This window comes from Corvus moneduloides, chromosome 4 (genome assembly GCF_009650955.1).
Source record: "Corvus moneduloides isolate bCorMon1 chromosome 4, bCorMon1.pri, whole genome shotgun sequence".
Lineage (NCBI taxonomy): Eukaryota > Metazoa > Chordata > Aves > Passeriformes > Corvidae > Corvus > Corvus moneduloides.
In genome coordinates, this window is record NC_045479.1 from 74,110,192 (window position 1) to 74,126,747 (window position 16,556).

The 16,556-nt window shown below is 62.0% G+C and overlaps 1 protein-coding gene across 6 annotated transcripts in view; it reads left to right on the forward strand.

Annotated features, from left to right (window-relative positions):
- Window positions 1–16,556, forward strand: part of SBF1 (SET binding factor 1) — a 66,669-nt gene continuing 50,113 nt past the window's right edge. For 5 of the 6 annotated variants that reach the window (XM_032105845.1, XM_032105846.1, XM_032105844.1 and 2 more), the window contains exon 1: window positions 1–122. In XM_032105845.1, coding sequence (XP_031961736.1) covers window positions 68–122 — 55 coding nt within the window. In that variant the 5' untranslated portion in view covers window positions 1–67. The remainder of the gene's footprint in view (window positions 123–16,556) is intronic. The other variant, XM_032105843.1, reaches the window with a different exon arrangement.

A 16,556-nucleotide genomic window follows, 5' to 3' on the forward strand; every position in this document is an offset into this window, starting at 1 on the left:
GGCGCCCTGAGGAGCCGAGTGCGGCCTCGCGGGGCTCCCGGGGCCGGCCCGGGCCGCCCCCGCCGCCATGGCCCGCCTGGCAGACTACTTCGTGCTCGTGGGATACGACCCCGGCAAGCGCGGTGAGCGGCAGAGGGACGCGGGGGGGGCCGGGCCCGCGCGGGGCCGCCCTGGCCGGGGATGCGGGGCCGGGCGTGTGGGGTGGGTGCGGGGCCGGGGGTGCGGGGTAAGTCCGGGCCGGGGGTGCGGTGTGAGCTCGGGCCGGGGCTGCGGGGCCGGGGGTATAGGGTGGTCCTGGACCAGGGTGCGGGCTCGGGACGAGGTTGCGGGGCCGTCGCGGGAGTGCGGGGTGAGCCCGGGCCGGGCGTGCGGAGCCGTCCCGGGGCTGCGGGCCCATCCCGGGGCTGCGGAGCCGTGGCCGGTCCCGGGCCGGGCAGCTCTTAGCCCCCCGTGAGGCCCCTCTGAGCAGCCCCCGGGGAAGCTCCCGCCGCCCCGGCAGCCGGAGCCGCCCCTGCGCGGTTCCGCGGATTCACGGTTTGGGTGTTTTCAGTCTGTCCCCCTCCCCCGCCATGCGCGAGCTGTCACCGCTCCGGAAACATCGGCTGGGCTCGGAGGGGGGGCACTGCTGTCCTCCGGGCATGTCCCCAGGCCTGGTGCCCTGCGCATCCACAGCCCCAGGGATGGGACATGGTGCTCCCAATCCTGCTTCCAGTGGGCACCCACAGCCCCTGGGATGGGGTGTTGTGCCCCCAGCCCCATTCCCCAGGCACCCACAGCCCCTGGGATGGGGTGTTGTGCCCCCAGCCCCATTCCCCAGGCACCCACAGCCCCTGGGATGGGGTGTTGTGCCCCCAGCCCCATTCCCCAGGCACCCACAGCCGCTGGGATGGGGTGTTGTAACCCCTGCTCCCAGCCCTGCTCCCCCAGGCATCCACAGCCCCCTCAGGCAGGTCCTTGTGCCCTCCTTGCTCTCTCGGATGCTCCTGACCCCCAGATCTGTGGGACACCTCATTCCTTCGTCCTCTCCTGCATCCCTGCTTGCCGTCAGGTGCTAGTGATGGTTGTTTTGGTTGTGCAGTGTCCCTTATTTGGGATTTAGGGTCTCTTTCCATTGTATTTCCTTCTGCTTCCTGCCCCCAACAGCTTCTGGGAAAAATGAGCCTTGGCAGCGTCACAAAGGAGGTGAAGTGCCCTAAAATCAGGGCTTTGTTGCAGAACTCCCCCCGAGCATCCCTTCCCACCTGGCACGTTCCCAGGCTGCTGGCTCAGGTGATTCCGAGCCTGTGCTGGGAGCTGCGGAAAGGGAATCCTTGTTCTGCCGTGGGTTTGGTTGTTGTGGGGTGCTGCTGGGGCCAGGAGCTCGGTTCAGATCCACGGTGCCAGGGTTTGCAGTGCTCCCTGAGGATCCCAGCCCCATCCGCCGTCTCTCCAAGCCCGGAGCAGCCGGGGGTCCCTTGTGGAGGGCAGGAGGAACGAGGTGTGTGTGGGGAATGCTGGAGAGCAGAGCAGGCTGCATCCGACTTGGTGTTTCCTGAGGGCTTTCTGATCGTGTGCTGTTGGTTTGGGTTTTTGTTATTGTTGTTATTGTTGTTAGTGCAGGCCTTTTCCCCCAGTGGAATTTCCCGTTGTCCTGTGGCACTGGGATGAGCAGGAGCTGCTCTCCCGTGGGTCAGACCATGCCAGGGGTGGGAGGGCTGCAGGAGCTGGCGGGGGGGATTCCAGGATTCCGTCTGGGAGCAGATTCCACGTTGTCTCAGGAGCAAGGGGAGGGCTGGAGCGATGCTGCGTGGTTGTACCCCCTTTGTCCTGCTTCCAAGTGCTTCCTCCTGCATCTTCTTCCTCATCTCCTCCCTGAGGATGCTGCAGCTGCTACCTGCACCTTCAAACTGGTGCTTCAAACTGGTATGGGACTGGTGGGGCTGAGGGACCCAGCATTACTTGGACCCGGCGTTCCTTTGGCCTGGCATTGCTTCCAGGAATTCTCCAGGAATTCCTTCCTGGTGTTCCTCGGGTTCCTTCAGCCTGGATTTCCTTGCTGTGACTCCCAGAGCCTGAGTTTCCAAGGGAACAGAAACGTCCCACGTGTGCCTGGGGTCATTTGGGATTTGTTATGGGGAGAGGGACGGTGCTGCGAGGTGGTGTGGTTGGCTGTAGTGGCACAGGCAAAAGGAACAACAGGCTCAGGTGGGATCTTGGGAATTGGGAATTGCTGGCTGGGAGGGTGGGCAGGCCCTGGAATAGAATTCCCAGAGCAGCTGTGGCTGCCCCTGAATCCCTGGCAGTGGCCAAGGCCAGGCTGGACATTGGGGCTGGAGCAGCCTGGCACAGTGGGAGGTGTCCCTGCCATGGCAGGGGGTGGATCAAGATGAACTTTCTGGTCCCTTCCCACCCAAATCACTCCATGATTCTGTGACCCTGGAAAGGGAAGAGCTCACCCTTAACGAATCGTGTTCCTCTGATGTAAATATTCATTTTGTTTTGGCTTAACTCCTCTCTGCGGGGAGGGGATGGATCCAGGATGCCATGGGAAGGGACAGGTCCGGGATGTTGTGGGGAGATGGATCCAGGATGCCATGGGAAGGGACAGGCCCGGGATGCCATGGGGAGGGGATGGATCCAGGATGCCATGGGAAGGGACAGATCCGGGATGTTGTGGGAAGGGGATGGATCCAGGATGCCATGGGGAGGGGATGGATCCAGGATGCCATGGGGAGGGGATGGATCCAGGATGCCATGGGAAGGGACAGCTCCCGGACACAGCCCAAGCCTCCTGGCTGCTGGGATGGCACAGTCAGGCGTGACCTCTCCAGGATGAGGCACCCAGGACTTGTGGCATCTCTGTGACAGCCAAAGCAAACCCCGTCCCATCCCAGTCTGGAGGCATCCTAGTGTTCTCCTGGCCGTGCCCCCAGGATGTGCCAGCCTGTCCCCAGGGATGCAGAGATGGACCGACACCGGCTCTGTGATTTTTGGGATCAGGCTGGCAGCATTCCCGGCTCGCTGCCCTGTTTTCCCACCCCCCTCCCTGCTTAGATAACGTGGGAGGAAGGGCAGCGGCGCTCATCTGCCGGTGACTAATTGCTGTACAGGTTGGGTTGGTCTGGCAGAGCCGTGGGCCGTGCCAGGCTGGGCTGTGCTGTGCTGGGCCATGCCAGGCTGGCACCTCCCCTGTAAAAACCCCACTTGTAAACAAAGCTGGGCTGAGCTGCACCAGGGCTGGACGGGCCCCTCGGCACCGCCGGAGCCCCGGCGTGTTCCCGGGTGCTGCTGAGTGCCGCGGGTTCCGTGCCTGTGGGATTTGTGGCCGGGCAGGGACGGGTTTGCAGTTGGGGATGTGAAAGGGAAAGGTCTGGTGGGGTGATGGGAGCTGAGGTGGCTCTGCAGCATCTCCAGAGATACAATCCCAGGCTGGGGTGGGTGGGAAGGGAGCTCAGAGCCCCCCCAGTGCCAGCCCTGCCATGGCAGGGACACCTCCCACTGTGCCAGGCTGCTCCAGCCCCAATGTCCAGCCTGGCCTTGGCCACTGCCAGGGATCCAGGGGCAACCCCAGCTGCTCTGGGCACCCTGGGCCAGGGCCTGCCCACCCTCCCAGCCAGCAATTCCCAATTCCCAATCTCCCATCCAGCCCTGCCCTCTGGCACTGGGAAGCCATTCCCTGGCTCCTGGCCCTCCATGCCTTGGCCCCAGTCCCTCTGCAGCTCTCCTGGAGCCCCTTTAGGCCCTGCAAGGGGCTCTCAGCTCTCCCTGGAGCCTTCCCTTCCCTCGCAGCCTGGCTCCATGAGATGTTGCCGTGGCTCAGTGCAGTTTGTGGGAACAAAACCGAAGGCAGATCCAGGCTGGAGCGAGGCCATGCCGGGGTCACTGGGGTCACTGGGTGCTGCTGCTGGAGCTGCCATGACCATGGGGTTTCCTGGAACAGCCCCATGCCCTGGGGCTGTGGTGCAGGGCCTGGGACCACGTCCTGCTCCTCTGCAAGGGGCAGAAAAGGGCTCTGAACTCTCTCAGGGGCTGTGGGTTTGGCTGTGGGACCGGGGCTGTGAGCTGCTCCGGCTGCACGGGGTGTCTGTGATCCAGGTGGGCGTCCGGATGCTTTTCCTGGTTTGTGGAGCCGCAGGGACTGTGTCCGGGAATGCAGAGCAGGGACACCCCACCTGCCTGGCACGGCGTCCCCGTGTCCCCCAGCTGTGCCCGACACCCGGCCCGCTCCGTGGGGCTGTGTGGGACAGGGGCTCCAGGGAAAAGCGTGGAGCTCAATGCTCCTGGCAGTGGGAATCGGATCCTTCCATGCCAGTGTCTGTTTTACTGTGTGCTGATTGCTCATGTTATTCCCTGGAAATGGATGTTTTTAATTCTCCTGGCTCTTCCCAGCGCCGCAGACAGATGACAGCTTCCCAGAGCCGGGATTGTGCCTGGTTCTACCTTGGGATCTGAGGGGTTTTCTCTGTGCATCCCCTGTGCTCTGAGAGTCCAGGACAGTTCAATTCCAAACTGTGTGGCTGAAGGAGTCTGGAAATTTTGGATAGGGAGCATTGGATGGGCACAGCCTGGATGATGGGAGCCAAGACCCGGCTTGGGATCAGTTTGGGATTTCTCAGGGGCTTTACGCTGCCGGATGGCAGGGCTGGATGGGAGATTGGGAATTGGGAATTGCTGGCTGGGAGGGTGGGCAGGGGCTGGCCCAGGGTGCCCAGAGCAGCTGGGGCTGCCCCTGGATCCCTGGCAGTGGCCAAGGCCAGGCTGGACATTGGGGCTGGAGCAGCCTGGCACAGTGGGAGGTGTCCCTGCCATGGCAGGGCTGGCACTGGAGGGGCTCTGAGCTCCCTTCCCACCCAGCCATTCCAGGACTGATCCCTGCTGCAGTCCCGGAGAGCCGGGAGGTGCTGCTGTCCCGTGGGTGTCAGGTTGGGTGTAGATGATGCTGAGGCTGCTCAGAGGCCTCAGGAAGTCGCGGTGGTTTCTCTATTTCTGTGCTCATCACCCTACGTTTGTGCCCTCCCTGCACAGAAAGCTCCTCACTCAGCCCAGCCTGGGGCTCTGTGGCTCCGTAGGAGGAGGGTGGCACAGGAGGCAGCTGCTCCGTGCTCGGAGCTGCCTCTTTCCGTGAGGTGTTTGGGGCAGGTTTTGGGGTGGTTTTTGTGTGGGTTGTGTGAGGAGTGAGGGCACAGACAGGACTCAGGACACTCCTGCCCTTCCTGGCATGCTGGCAGCTGCTGGGGCTGGAGTTAGTTCCTGCTGGGAGAAGCTGAGGTGGATCCACAGGCCAGGCAGGGCTCTCAGGGCTCATCCCGCTGCTGTCCCTCCCGTGGTTGGGTTGGGTTGGGTTCCAGCTCTCCTGGTGGGACCCATCCATGTCACTCTGTCGTGCGTGGCCGTGGCCGAGTGACTCAGGTTTGACTCAGCCGGTTCTGGGAATGTCCAGCAAAATCCTGGCCGTGGAAAAGCCCCCGGGGTTGGCAGCAGTGGTGGAGCTGTTTGCTGGGTCAATATTTGCTCAGGGAAAGAGAGGTGGGGAATGGCCCTGCCACGTGCAGAGATGCTCCCCGCCACGTGTCCTGCTGCGGGAAAGGTGGGGATGTGCACAGGGGGCAAATCCAGAGAGGCCCTGGAGCTGCTCCAGGCATGGAGCCCCTCTGGAGCCAGGCTGGGAGAGCTGGGGGTGCTCCCCTGGGGAGGAGAAGCTCCAGGGAAAGCTGAGAGCCCCTTGCAGGGCCTAAAGGGGCTCCAGGAGAGCTGCAGAGGGACTGGGGCCGAGGCCTGGAGGGCCAGGAGCCAGGGAATGGCTTCCCAGTGCCAGAGGGCAGGGCTGGATGGGAGATTGGGAATTGGGAATTGCTGGCTGGGAGGGTGGGCAGGCCCTGGCCCAGGGTGCCCAGAGCAGCTGGGGCTGCCCCTGGATCCCTGGCAGTGGCCAAGGCCAGGCTGGACATTGGGGCTGGAGCAGCCTGGCACAGTGGGAGGTGTCCCTGCCATGGCAGGGCTGGCACTGGGTGATGTTTAAGGTCCTTCCCACCCAGAGCAGTCTGGGGTTCCCTGATTCCATGTGCAGCCACTGGGTGCCTGTGGAAGGGGTCACCCCTCCCACCAGCCCGCACAGCTTCCAGCTGCATCCAGCGGCCTGGGAACTGTGGCTCCTCCGATCCCAGCTGCTCCATTAATCCTCGTCTCCTTCCCTTTGAAGTCCTGCCTGGGAGGAGCAGCTCCGTGGGCTGCGGGTCCCACCCCGTGGTCAGAGGCCGGACAGTGACAGTGACAGGGCTCAGAGCTGTCCTCGGGCAGTGCCAGGGCTGAGGGCCGGGCTTGGGCCTGAGCTGGGCCTGAGCCCCTCCAGCTCCAGCGAGGTGTGTTTGTGGATGGGGAGAGATTCGTTATGGAATCTCGGGGTTGTTTAGGTTGGAAAACCCCTCGGAGCCCGTAAGTCCAACTGTTCCCAGTGCTGCCAAGGCCACCGCTGCCCATGTTCCCAAGTGCCACATCCACATGGATTTTAAATCCCTGCAGGGATGGGCACTCCAAAGCTCCCTGGGCAGCCCCTGCCAAGGCCTGAGCACCCTTTCCATGGGGAAATTCCTGCTGGTGCCCACCCTGCCCCTCCCCTGGCCCAGCCTGAGGCCGTTCCCTCTCTCCTGTCTCTGTTCCCTGGCAGCAGAGCCCGACCCCCCCGGCTGCCCCCTCCTGTCAGGGACTTGTGCAGAGCCACAAGGTCCCCCCTGAGCCTCCTTTGCTCCAGGCTGAGCCCCTTCCCAGCTCCCTCAGCCGCTCCTGGGGCTCCAGACCCTTCCCAGCTCCCTGCCCTGGACACCATCCTGGCAGCCCCTCCTTTTCCATGTCGGAATGAACGTTGTTATCGGTGTGGGATGGGTCAGGCTGGACGTGGAGCAGGGAAATCAGAGATGGAGCTCTGGGCTGGTCGTTTCTCCCCCTTTAGAGGGGACATTCCCATGTCCAGCTGGATTTCCTTGCCAGAATTCCCTGCTGCTGTGGCCAGGGAGGGTGTCCGGTGTTCCTTGGAGTGTACCCGTCCCTGCTTTGGGGAGGTGGCTGAAGGTGAGCTGGACACGGACCTAACCCAGCTGTTGTACCAGATCCTTGCCCCGTTTGTGTTATTTTATTTGCTGCAAGGAGGATTTAGCGCTTTTCTCTCTGGTCTCTCCGGCCCCAGCTCGTGTTTCTCCCTGAATCCGAAGCCTTTCCTTGCAGCCGGTTCCCTTTTCCTGTTCCCAGCGCTGGGCTGGCGCAGCAGCTGCGGTTTCATGGGTGCTAAAAACACAAACAAACCCCAAACTGGAGCTGCCCTGGAGCTGCCCGGGCTGCAGGGGGAGGAGTTAACCCCGAAAACCCCTTTGGTTTGGTTCCCTGGGACACCTGGGGGGATCAGGGATGATCCGCAGGGATTGGACAGGATCTGGAGGAGCTTTTCTCCCACCTCTCTCCGGGATCGTGGCACTGATGCCTCCAGGGCCGCTCTGTTCCTGCCGTGGCTCCGGAGCTCCTGACCACTAAATGCTGCTGTTGTGGCAAACCCGAGCTCGGAGAGCCTGCAGGCCTCGGGGCAGGGAATTCCTGCTCCTGGGAATGATCCTTCCCATATCCAGAGTGTGTTCATCCCTTCCGCTGTGGCAGCTGGTCCCAGGGGAGGCCCAGAGGATTTGGGGACTGGTGGGACCCTGTGAGGGGGTTTGGGGACCCTGTGGGGGAGTTTGGGGACTGGTGGGACCCTGTGGGAGGATTTGGGGACTGGTGGGACCCTGTGGGAGGATTTGGGGACTGGTGGGACCCTGTGGGGGAGTTTGGGGACTGGTGGGACCCTGTGGGAGGATTTGGGGACTGGTGGGACCCTATGAGGGGGTTTGGGGACCCTGTGGGAGGATTTGGGGACCCTGTGGGAGGATTTGGGGACTGGTGGGACCCTGTGGGAGGATTTGGGGACTGGTTTCAGGGGCAGGCAGTGGATGGGGGTAGGGGCATGTGGGGAGCAGCAGTGAGGGCCCTCCCTCTCCCTGCCTCCCGCACCAGTTCCAGAGGTTTTTGTTCATGGAGTGGCTCCGAGTGCCACGTGTCCCCTGGCAGGGAGCAGCCGCACGTTTGGCAGCTCCCGCGGCCTCGTTGCTGGGATCCGGAGAGCCTTGCACGTTATTTTTGTGTCTGTGAGCTCTTTGATCGAGACGAGGCAGCGGGAGGGAGTTTTTGGGGAGGAAGAGCTGAGCGTGGTGTGCGAGCAGCCGAGATGTTTCTGTGGGGAGCTGCAGGAAGTGCAGCAAAGCAGCTTCTCCGTGAGCTCTGCAGCATCTTCCTGCCCCGGCCGGGGCTCTGCTGATGGCCCAGATAAGGCCACTTGTGTCTCACTGTCACTGTCACACCCTTCCCAGAGCAGGGCTGGGGCCGTGCCCGTCTGATCCCAGTGATCCCAGTGATCCCAGCTGGGATGCTCCGAGGGGCTCGGCCCTGCATCCAGGGGGAGCAGTGACAGCGGCCTCCTGCACACTGTCCCTCTGAAACCTCCCAGTGCTCCTGTCCAGGGCAGGGAGCTGGGAAGGGGCTGGAGCCCCAGGAGTGGCTGAGGGAGCTGGAAAGGGGCTCAGGCTGGAGCAAAGGAGGCTCAGGGGGACCTTGTGGCTCTGCACAAGTCCCTGACAGGAGGGGGCAGCCGGGGGGGAAATCGGGCTCTGCTGGCAGGGAACAGGGACAGGAGAGAGGGGAAGCTCAGGTTGGATGGTGGGGAATTCCCTCCTGGAAAGGGCTGTGCAGCCCTGGCCCAGCTGCCCAGGGCAGGGGTGGAGTCACTTGGGGATAGGGTCAGTGGTGGCCTTGGCAGTGCTGGGAATGGTCGGACCTGATACTTTTCCAACCCAAACAATTCCCTGATTCCAAGTCAGCTCTGCTCCAAAGCTGCCATAACGTCACAGTTTTATGTGGGAAAAGTCTCTGCCCTGGTTTTAGGACCTTGCCCTGGTATTTGGTGTTTGTGAGGTACCTGCAGTCCCAGCCGTGCTCCTGTTCACGAGACCTGGGCAGCCCCGCAGCAAATTCCCGTCAGGATGCCCATGCTCATCCTCACCTTCACGTGCCAGCTTTGATGCCCTTTGGCGGGGACAGCTGGCAGTGAGCTCTCCAGGGGCAGGCAAGGAGCTGGAACCGCGGGCAGGTGACGCTGCTCGGGCCTCGCTGTCCCTCGGCAGGGCTCGGGGACACTGCCCAGCTGTCCCTCACCCAGCGCCTCTGTCAGGGCCCAGCCGAGCACAGTCGTTGGCTTCAGCCTCGCCCGGCTCCGGCGGGGCCGTGCCGCGGGCTGGCTTTAGGGATGAGCACAACTCTGGTGGCTTCACGCGGGATGAGCCCAGGGAGCGGCAGCTGGGCTCCCTCTGGACAGGCAGGTGATTGGGAAGGACAGGGATAAGCTCCGGGATGGGATCAAGGTGAGCTCAGCAGCCCCGGGCAGGAAGGAGGTCAGACAGTGCCAGGGATGGACGGTGCCGCCCTGATTCCGCACGGGAGCAGCGAGAGCCCCCGGCTGATTGCCGCAGGAATTGTCTGCAGGAGCGGGCTGTCAGCTCCGCCTGGGGGTGTGTCCGGTATTCCCAGGGCTGGGAATTCCTGCAGAGATGTTTGGAAAGCTGAGGAAGGTGGTTTCCTACAACTCCCTGTCAGGAGGGCCAGGCGGGATCGGGCTCTGCTGCCAGGGAACAGGGACAGGAGGAGAGGGAACGGCCTCAGGCTGGGCCAGGGGAGGGGCAGAGTGGGCACCAGCAGGAATTTCAGTGTGGCAGTACCTCAGCACCCTCACAGCCAAGAATTTCTTCCCGATATCCCATCTAATCGCACCTGGCAGTTGCCCCTGTCCCAAGCCCCTCTCCAGGTGAGCGCAGCGCTGTCCCGGTGGCGTGCCAGCAGAGCAGGGGGCACAGTGGCACTGCAGACAGTCCTGGGTGTCCCAGAGCCATTCCCGGCCTCTCCTGGCCCGGCTCCTCCAGCAGAGTGGGGCTCTCCTGGGGGGATTTCTGCCTCCCTTGAACTTCTCCTTCCTCCCTCTCCGAGTTCCTCTCGGCTCTCCTGACTCAGGTCTGTGTTTTCACTTCGCGTTTTCTTTCCCTCCGTTTGGGTGGGTTTGGGCCACGTTTGGAGGCTGCTTTGCTGCTGTCCCACACAATCTGCATCCACACTGTTCTCACCTGTCTGTGGCATCCCTGTTTTCCTTTTCCTCCCAAGTCCTGGCAGTGGAGTCACCTCACCGTCATTAATGCAGGGGGTGGGAATGTGGATTTTCTTCTGGATTCTCCCACTGATCCAAGGTTTTCCTGGCAACTCTGCTTTTATACGAGGACTTTTTACAAGTGTTGGATCTCTTGGGAATTCTATCGAGGATGTTGGGATTTTGTACTTCTGTTTAGTGCTGGTGCAGAACTTGAGGTTTGCCATGCTTGGCATCCAGGTCTGGTTTCAAGGAGCAGCTCCATGCGCTGCTGGAGCTCCTTCCTTCATCCCCTGGATCCCTGGCAGTGGCCAAGGCCAGGCTGGACATTGGGGCTGGAGCAGCCTGGCACAGTGGGAGGTGTCCCTGCCATGGCAGGGCTGGCACTGGAGGGGCTCTGAGGTCCCTTCCCACCCAACCATTCCAGGATTCCATGATTGCGACCTTGGCCTTTTCAGTGAAGTTTTTTCCCAAGAGAAAGCAGCTCCTTTTTCCTGAAGGCCCTTCCTGAGCATCCATGAGTGTGTGTCCGCCGTTTCTCCTGGCTGTGAGGGATGCAGGTGGCAGCAGGCCAGGCAGAAGGAATGTGATCCGTCATCCCAGCCGGGCGGCACGCGGGGATGAATCGGCAGCACTGCGCTGCCGCTGCTCCAGAAATCCAGCCTGGAGCCTGCCCGGTGGAGTCATGAGACAGGCACAGGGCTTCGATCCTCTGAGTCATCCTGGGAGAAATCTGTTCCCGGCTCAGGGGCCGTAGGAAGCGCGGTGGGAAGCGGAGGGAGCAGCTGGGAGCTGTGGAACCCATCCCGGGAAGGGCGGCGGGGAGTGGGGGAAGGAGCGGGGCTGGGGGCAGCTCCCCCAGCCGGGATCTGCTGCCTTTCCCCATAAAAGGGGAGATTTCCCTTCGCACCTCGTGCAAAGCGTTCGAGAGCGCGCAGGGAGTGGGAGGAGGGAACATCCGAGGAGGGAGAGGCTGGAGAGGCTGTGGGGGCGAGGGAAAGGCTGGGGAGGTGTCGTCTCTGTGGGGAGACAGGGTGGGGCCCGCAGGGATGTGGGGCTGGAGATGGGGTGGGGCCCGCAGGGATGTGGGGTTGGAGATGGGATGGGGCCTGCAGGGATGTGGGGTTGGAGATGGGATGGGATATGGGATGTGGGGCTGGAGATGGGATGGGGCCCGCAGGGATGTGGGGCTGGAGATGGGATGAGGCCCTCAGGGATGTGGGGCTGGAGATGGGATGAGGCCCTCAGGGATGTGGGGCTGGAGATGGGATGAGGCCCTCAGGGATGTGGGGTTGGAGATGGGATGAGGCCCGCAGGGATGTTGGGCTGGAGATGGGATGAGGCCCGCAGGGATGTGGGGTTGGAGATGGGATGAGGCCCGCAGGGATGTGGGGTTGGAGATGGGATGAGGCCCGCAGGGATGTTGGGCTGGAGATGGGATGGGATATGGGATGTGGGGCTGGAGATGGGATGAGGCCCTCAGGGATGTGGGGTTGGAGATGGGATGAGGCCCGCAGGGATGTGGGGCTGGAGATGGGATGGGATATGGGATGTGGGGCTGGAGATGGGATGAGGCCCTCAGGGATGTGGGGCTGGAGATGGGATGAGGCCCGCAGGGATGTTGGGCTGGAGATGGGATGGGATATGGGATGTGGGGCTGGAGATGGGATGAGGCCCTCAGGGATGTGGGGCTGGAGATGGGATGAGGCCCGCAGGGATGTGGGGCTGGAGATGGGATGAGGCCCGCAGGGATGTGGGGCTGGATGTCCTGAGCAAGGAGGCAGTTTCAGTTTGAGAGGTGAAGTTCCCGTCTGTGCCCAGTGGGAGCACTGGATGTAGCTCCAGGAGGGTCGATATCCTTGTGAAGTTATAAAAACGAACAAAAAACCCCAAACCAGGTGGCCCCACCTGCCCCAAAGCAGTCCCAGCTTCTCCTGCTGTTGTCGGCCTGTGGAATCGGACACGTCCTTGTTGAGGATTGTACCCCAAATTATCTGGGATTCCTGGGAGTGCTGCAGGGCAGAGCAGCTGGCAGCTCAGCTGGCACCGTGGGGAGCCCCAGACTGGTGGAGAAGGATGGATGGGGACAGGACAGAATTCCTGGGAAGGGAAGGGAAGGGAGCAGAGCGTGTCCTGCCCCAGAACCGGAGGGGTGCGGAGGGACCTGTGGCTCCCCGAGGCAGCACCTGGGGACTTGCTGAGGTGTCCTGGCTGCAGTGCCAGCCTGGGGCACCCGTCCCACCCCGGGCAAGGCTGCTGTGGGATTTGCAGCTCTTCTGCCAGATGGAGGCTGCCGGGCTCCAAGTAAATCCCGGGATTTACTGGGGTTTCCTGGCGTTCGGCTGAGACGGGGCTGGAGGTGGTGCTGGGGTGGGGGGCGTGGGGGAGGGAGCGTGGATGGGTCAGCCCCAGAGAGGGACCCCAAGGAGTCACAGAACAGGGTCAGGGAATCCTGGAATGTTTGGGTGGGAAGGGAGCTCAGAGCCCCTCCAGTGCCAGCCCTGCCATGGCAGGGACACCTCCCACTGTGCCAGGCTGCTCCAGCCCCAATGTCCAGCCTGGCCTTGGCCACTGCCAGGGATCCAGGGGCAGCCACAGCTGCTCTGGGAATTCCATTCCAGGGCCTGCCCACCCTCCCAGGTTGCTGGAACTCCAAATAAACCCCAGTAATGGGTGAAGGGGGGGAAGGGATCTCGGGGTGTGCTGGATGACATTGTGCAGGCACCGGGGGAGCTCACCTGGGGATGTTTGTGCCTGGTGAGAGCTCACCTGGCTCCAGCTGCTCCAGCTGCCCCCCACGTGCAGCTCTTGTATTTCTGTGTTCTGTTGGTTGTTTTTCGTTGAATCGCAGAGTTGTTTGGGGTGGAAAACCCCTCGGAGCCCTTAAGTCCAACTGTTCCCAGCACTGCCAAGGCCACCACTGCCCCTGTCCCCAAGTGCCACATCCACATGGATTTTAAATCCCTGCAGGGATGGGCACTCCAAAGCTCCCTGGGCAGCCCCTGCCAAGGCCTGAGCACCCTTTCCATGGGGAAATTCCTGCTGGTGCCCACCCTGAGCCTCCCCTGGCCCAGCCTGAGGCCGTTCCCTCTCCTCCTGTCCCTGTTCCCTGCCAGCAGAGCCCGATTTCCCCCCCGGCTGCCCCTTCCTGTCAGGGACTTGTGCAGAGCCACAAGGTCCCCCCGGAGCCTCCTTTGCTCCAGCCTGAGCCCCTTTCCAGCTCCCTCAGCCGCTCCTGGGGCTCCAGACCCTTCCCAGCTCCCTGGCAGTGTCCAGGGGGTTCTGCTGCCTCTCTCTTGCCTCAGACTCAGGAAGGATCCAGGCCCTTGAAGGTGCCCACTTCCATTTAGGGAATATCCCTGCAGCACCAGGTCCCGGTGCTGGGAGCAGCGCTGAGGCTTTGGCACACAGGGATTCCCGCGATCACCTGGGTTAAGTCCTCCTGAGCCATTTAAAGTTCATCTGAGGGACAGTGGCAGTGTCACCAGCCAGGCTGGGAGAGCTGGGGGTGCTCCTGGAGAGGAGAAGCTCCAGGGAGAGCTGCGAGCCCCTTGCAGGGCCTAAAGGGGCTCCAGGAGAGCTGCAGAGGGACTGGGGACAAGGAGCCAGGGAATGGCTTCCCTCTTGCAGCCGTCTGGTTCTCTGTCCCTGAAGTCATTTCAATGGGATTATTTCACATTATTTTCCTTGGCTCCGCTGCCTCATCCCAGCCCATGAGGCCTTTGGGGTTCATGGAATTTTCCAAGCACTGGGGTGGCTGGAAGGGAGTGACAGAAAAAGGGGGACGAGGTGGGAATGTCACCGTGTACCACCGCAAAAGCAAAGTCCCATCTCGTGGCCCTGGCTTTGGGCAGAAGGAGGATGAGGAAGGGGCTCTGGAGGAGCGGGGAGAGTTGGAGGCTGCTCCCAGCTCTTGGATCTCTTCCCAGAAATGTTTGCTGGAAAATGTGGACTCTCCTCCCTCGGTCTGGAGCGAGGGACAGGGACGGGGTGGGCTCATCCCACCTCTGGCTCCGGTCTGGGATGGGTGGGAAGGAGGGGATGGGAAGGTGGTGGGTTTGTCCTGGCTCCGGCTGCAGTGTGGGATGGATGGGCTGTGGGGAATGGGAAGGTGCTGGCCTCATCCAGTGCAGGCCTGGTGCTCCGTGTCTCGGTCCAGAGAGATTCGGGTTCCACTTGGGCCATTTTTCCCACTTTCTGGTCAATGCAGATATTCCCACCAGGAGCCTGTGTGTCCTCCCTCCCTCTGTGTCCACCCAGAGCTCCTGGACATGGGGCTGTGCCTGTGTCCCGAGCCGCATCCCCCCGGAGTGCTCTTGGGACCGGGCTGTTTTCCCGGAGCCTTTTGGGCTGAGTGCTGGGTTCCCGTTCCCGGCGCGCTCCCACCGCCGTCGCTCCGCGTTTCCAGCGGCGCCGGGAAGGCCGGGCCCGAGCGGGCCTGGGATTTGTCTGTGGGATTTATCCCAGCCCCGGGTGCCCACGCAGGGATTATCCCGAGGGCCTGCCTGGCTCCCTGAGCTCCGCTGGCTCTGGGAATGTCGCTCCTGCTCTGGGATGGGGCTCAGGGGGATCCCTCCCGTCCTTCCTCCCTCGAGCTCCATGCATCCAAAACAGCCTTGCCTTAATCCATGTCCAAGTTTGGGATGCTTACGGCGTGTTTTCCCTATTTTCTGGCCATTAGCCTGTGGTTTTGGGGGTTTTGGGTGGTTTTTCCTGGGACTGGTGTGTCTGGAACCAGCTGTCCAGGCTGTGCTGCTGAAAACCCTGGGGGGACGGGGTCAGTACGGACATCACTCAGTATTCCTGAAAATCCAAGTGGGACAGGAAGCTGACGTTGGAGAAAACACTTGAATTTTCAGTGGTTCTGTCGAATTTCTTGTTAATTCCCATTTTTTTGTATTTTTCAATAGTTTGTTGCTCATTTTCCCCTGACCTTTGCTCCGTGTCTGACTTGGTTTTAGCCTCGTGTGTCGTCTTGGTGCTTTGGGGTTGTTTATTCCGTTGTTGAACTCTTTAAGGGTTGTATTTTTGTCCAGCTTGGTAAATCCCAAGATGTTTTTCCTGCCTTTGGCTGAACTGGGGGTCAGTCACTTTGTTGAGGGTTTGGAAAAACCTAAACCTACGCCAGAGATGGTATTTATTTGGGTCAAATTCCAAGTTTTATTTCTTTTCTGGGAAAACAGGGTTTTGCTGTGGGGGAAGTGAAGCTGTTTGGGGCAGAGGGGTGGCCATGGCCGTGCTCAGAGTGGGCCCTGCACTGGTGGCTCTCCCATTCCTTTGGGGACAGGAACTGGGATCGTCCAGGCGTGTCCTGGATGCTGCTCCCACATTCCAGGGTGCTCCCTGCAAACATCAGAGGATCACTGGGAGCACAGGGGAGGGGGGATTCTGCCCCTGTGCCCCCTCAGGTGAGACCCCACCTGCAGAGCTGCCCCAGCCCTGGGGACACAGCAGCAGGACCTGGAGCTGCTGGAGAGAGCCCAGAGAGGCCCCGGAGCTGCTCCAGGGCTGGAGCCCCTCTGCTCTGGAGCCAGGCTGGGAGAGCTGGGGGTGCTCACCTGGAGAGGAGAAGCTGCAGGGAGAGCTGAGAGCCCCTTGCAGGGCCTGAAGGGGCTCCAGGAGAGCTGCAGAGGGACTGGGGCCAAGGCATGGAGGGCCAGGAGCCAGGGAATGGCTTCCCAGTGCCAGAGGGCAGGGCTGGATGGGAGATTGGGAATTGGGAATTGCTGGCTGGGAGGGTGGGCAGGCCCTGGCCCAGGGTGCCCAGAGCAGCTGGGGTTGCCCCTGGATCCCTGGCAGTGGCCAAGGCCAGGCTGGACATTGGGGCTGGAGCAGCCTGGCACAGTGGGAGGTGTCCCTGCCATGGCAGGGCTGGCACTGGAAGGGCTCTGAGCTCCCTTCCCACCCAAACCATTTCCTGACTCCACGGTTCCCGGTTTTCCTGGCACAGCAGCAGCAGAGATGAATGTTTGCTCTCTCAAGTCTGAGCTGTCATTCCAAGGCTGGAAGCTCCATGTGTGGAGTGTGCCAGGCACATCAGTGAGGAGCACTCCTGCTCCTGCCGGAGTCTCCTCTGCTCCATGGGTCTTTCTTCCTCCAGTGAGTCTTCCCCGTCTTCCTCAAAGTCAAAATGGTCCAAGGATTTCAGTTGAGTTCTTTCAGGAAATGGAAGATTTCAGGCTGGTGGAGATGCAGGGGCTCCTCAAGTCACATGGAACCCTTCAACCTTGTCCTCTGCTCCCCAGGATCCCCTTCCAGGGCGGCTCCAGGTGTGGAGCCGGAGCGAGGGCCCAGCCCCTGCCCCGGCTCTGTTGGCTTTGGGTGGAGGAGCAGAGTTGTGTTTCCTTCTGGGAAGGATCTGAAGGAGCAG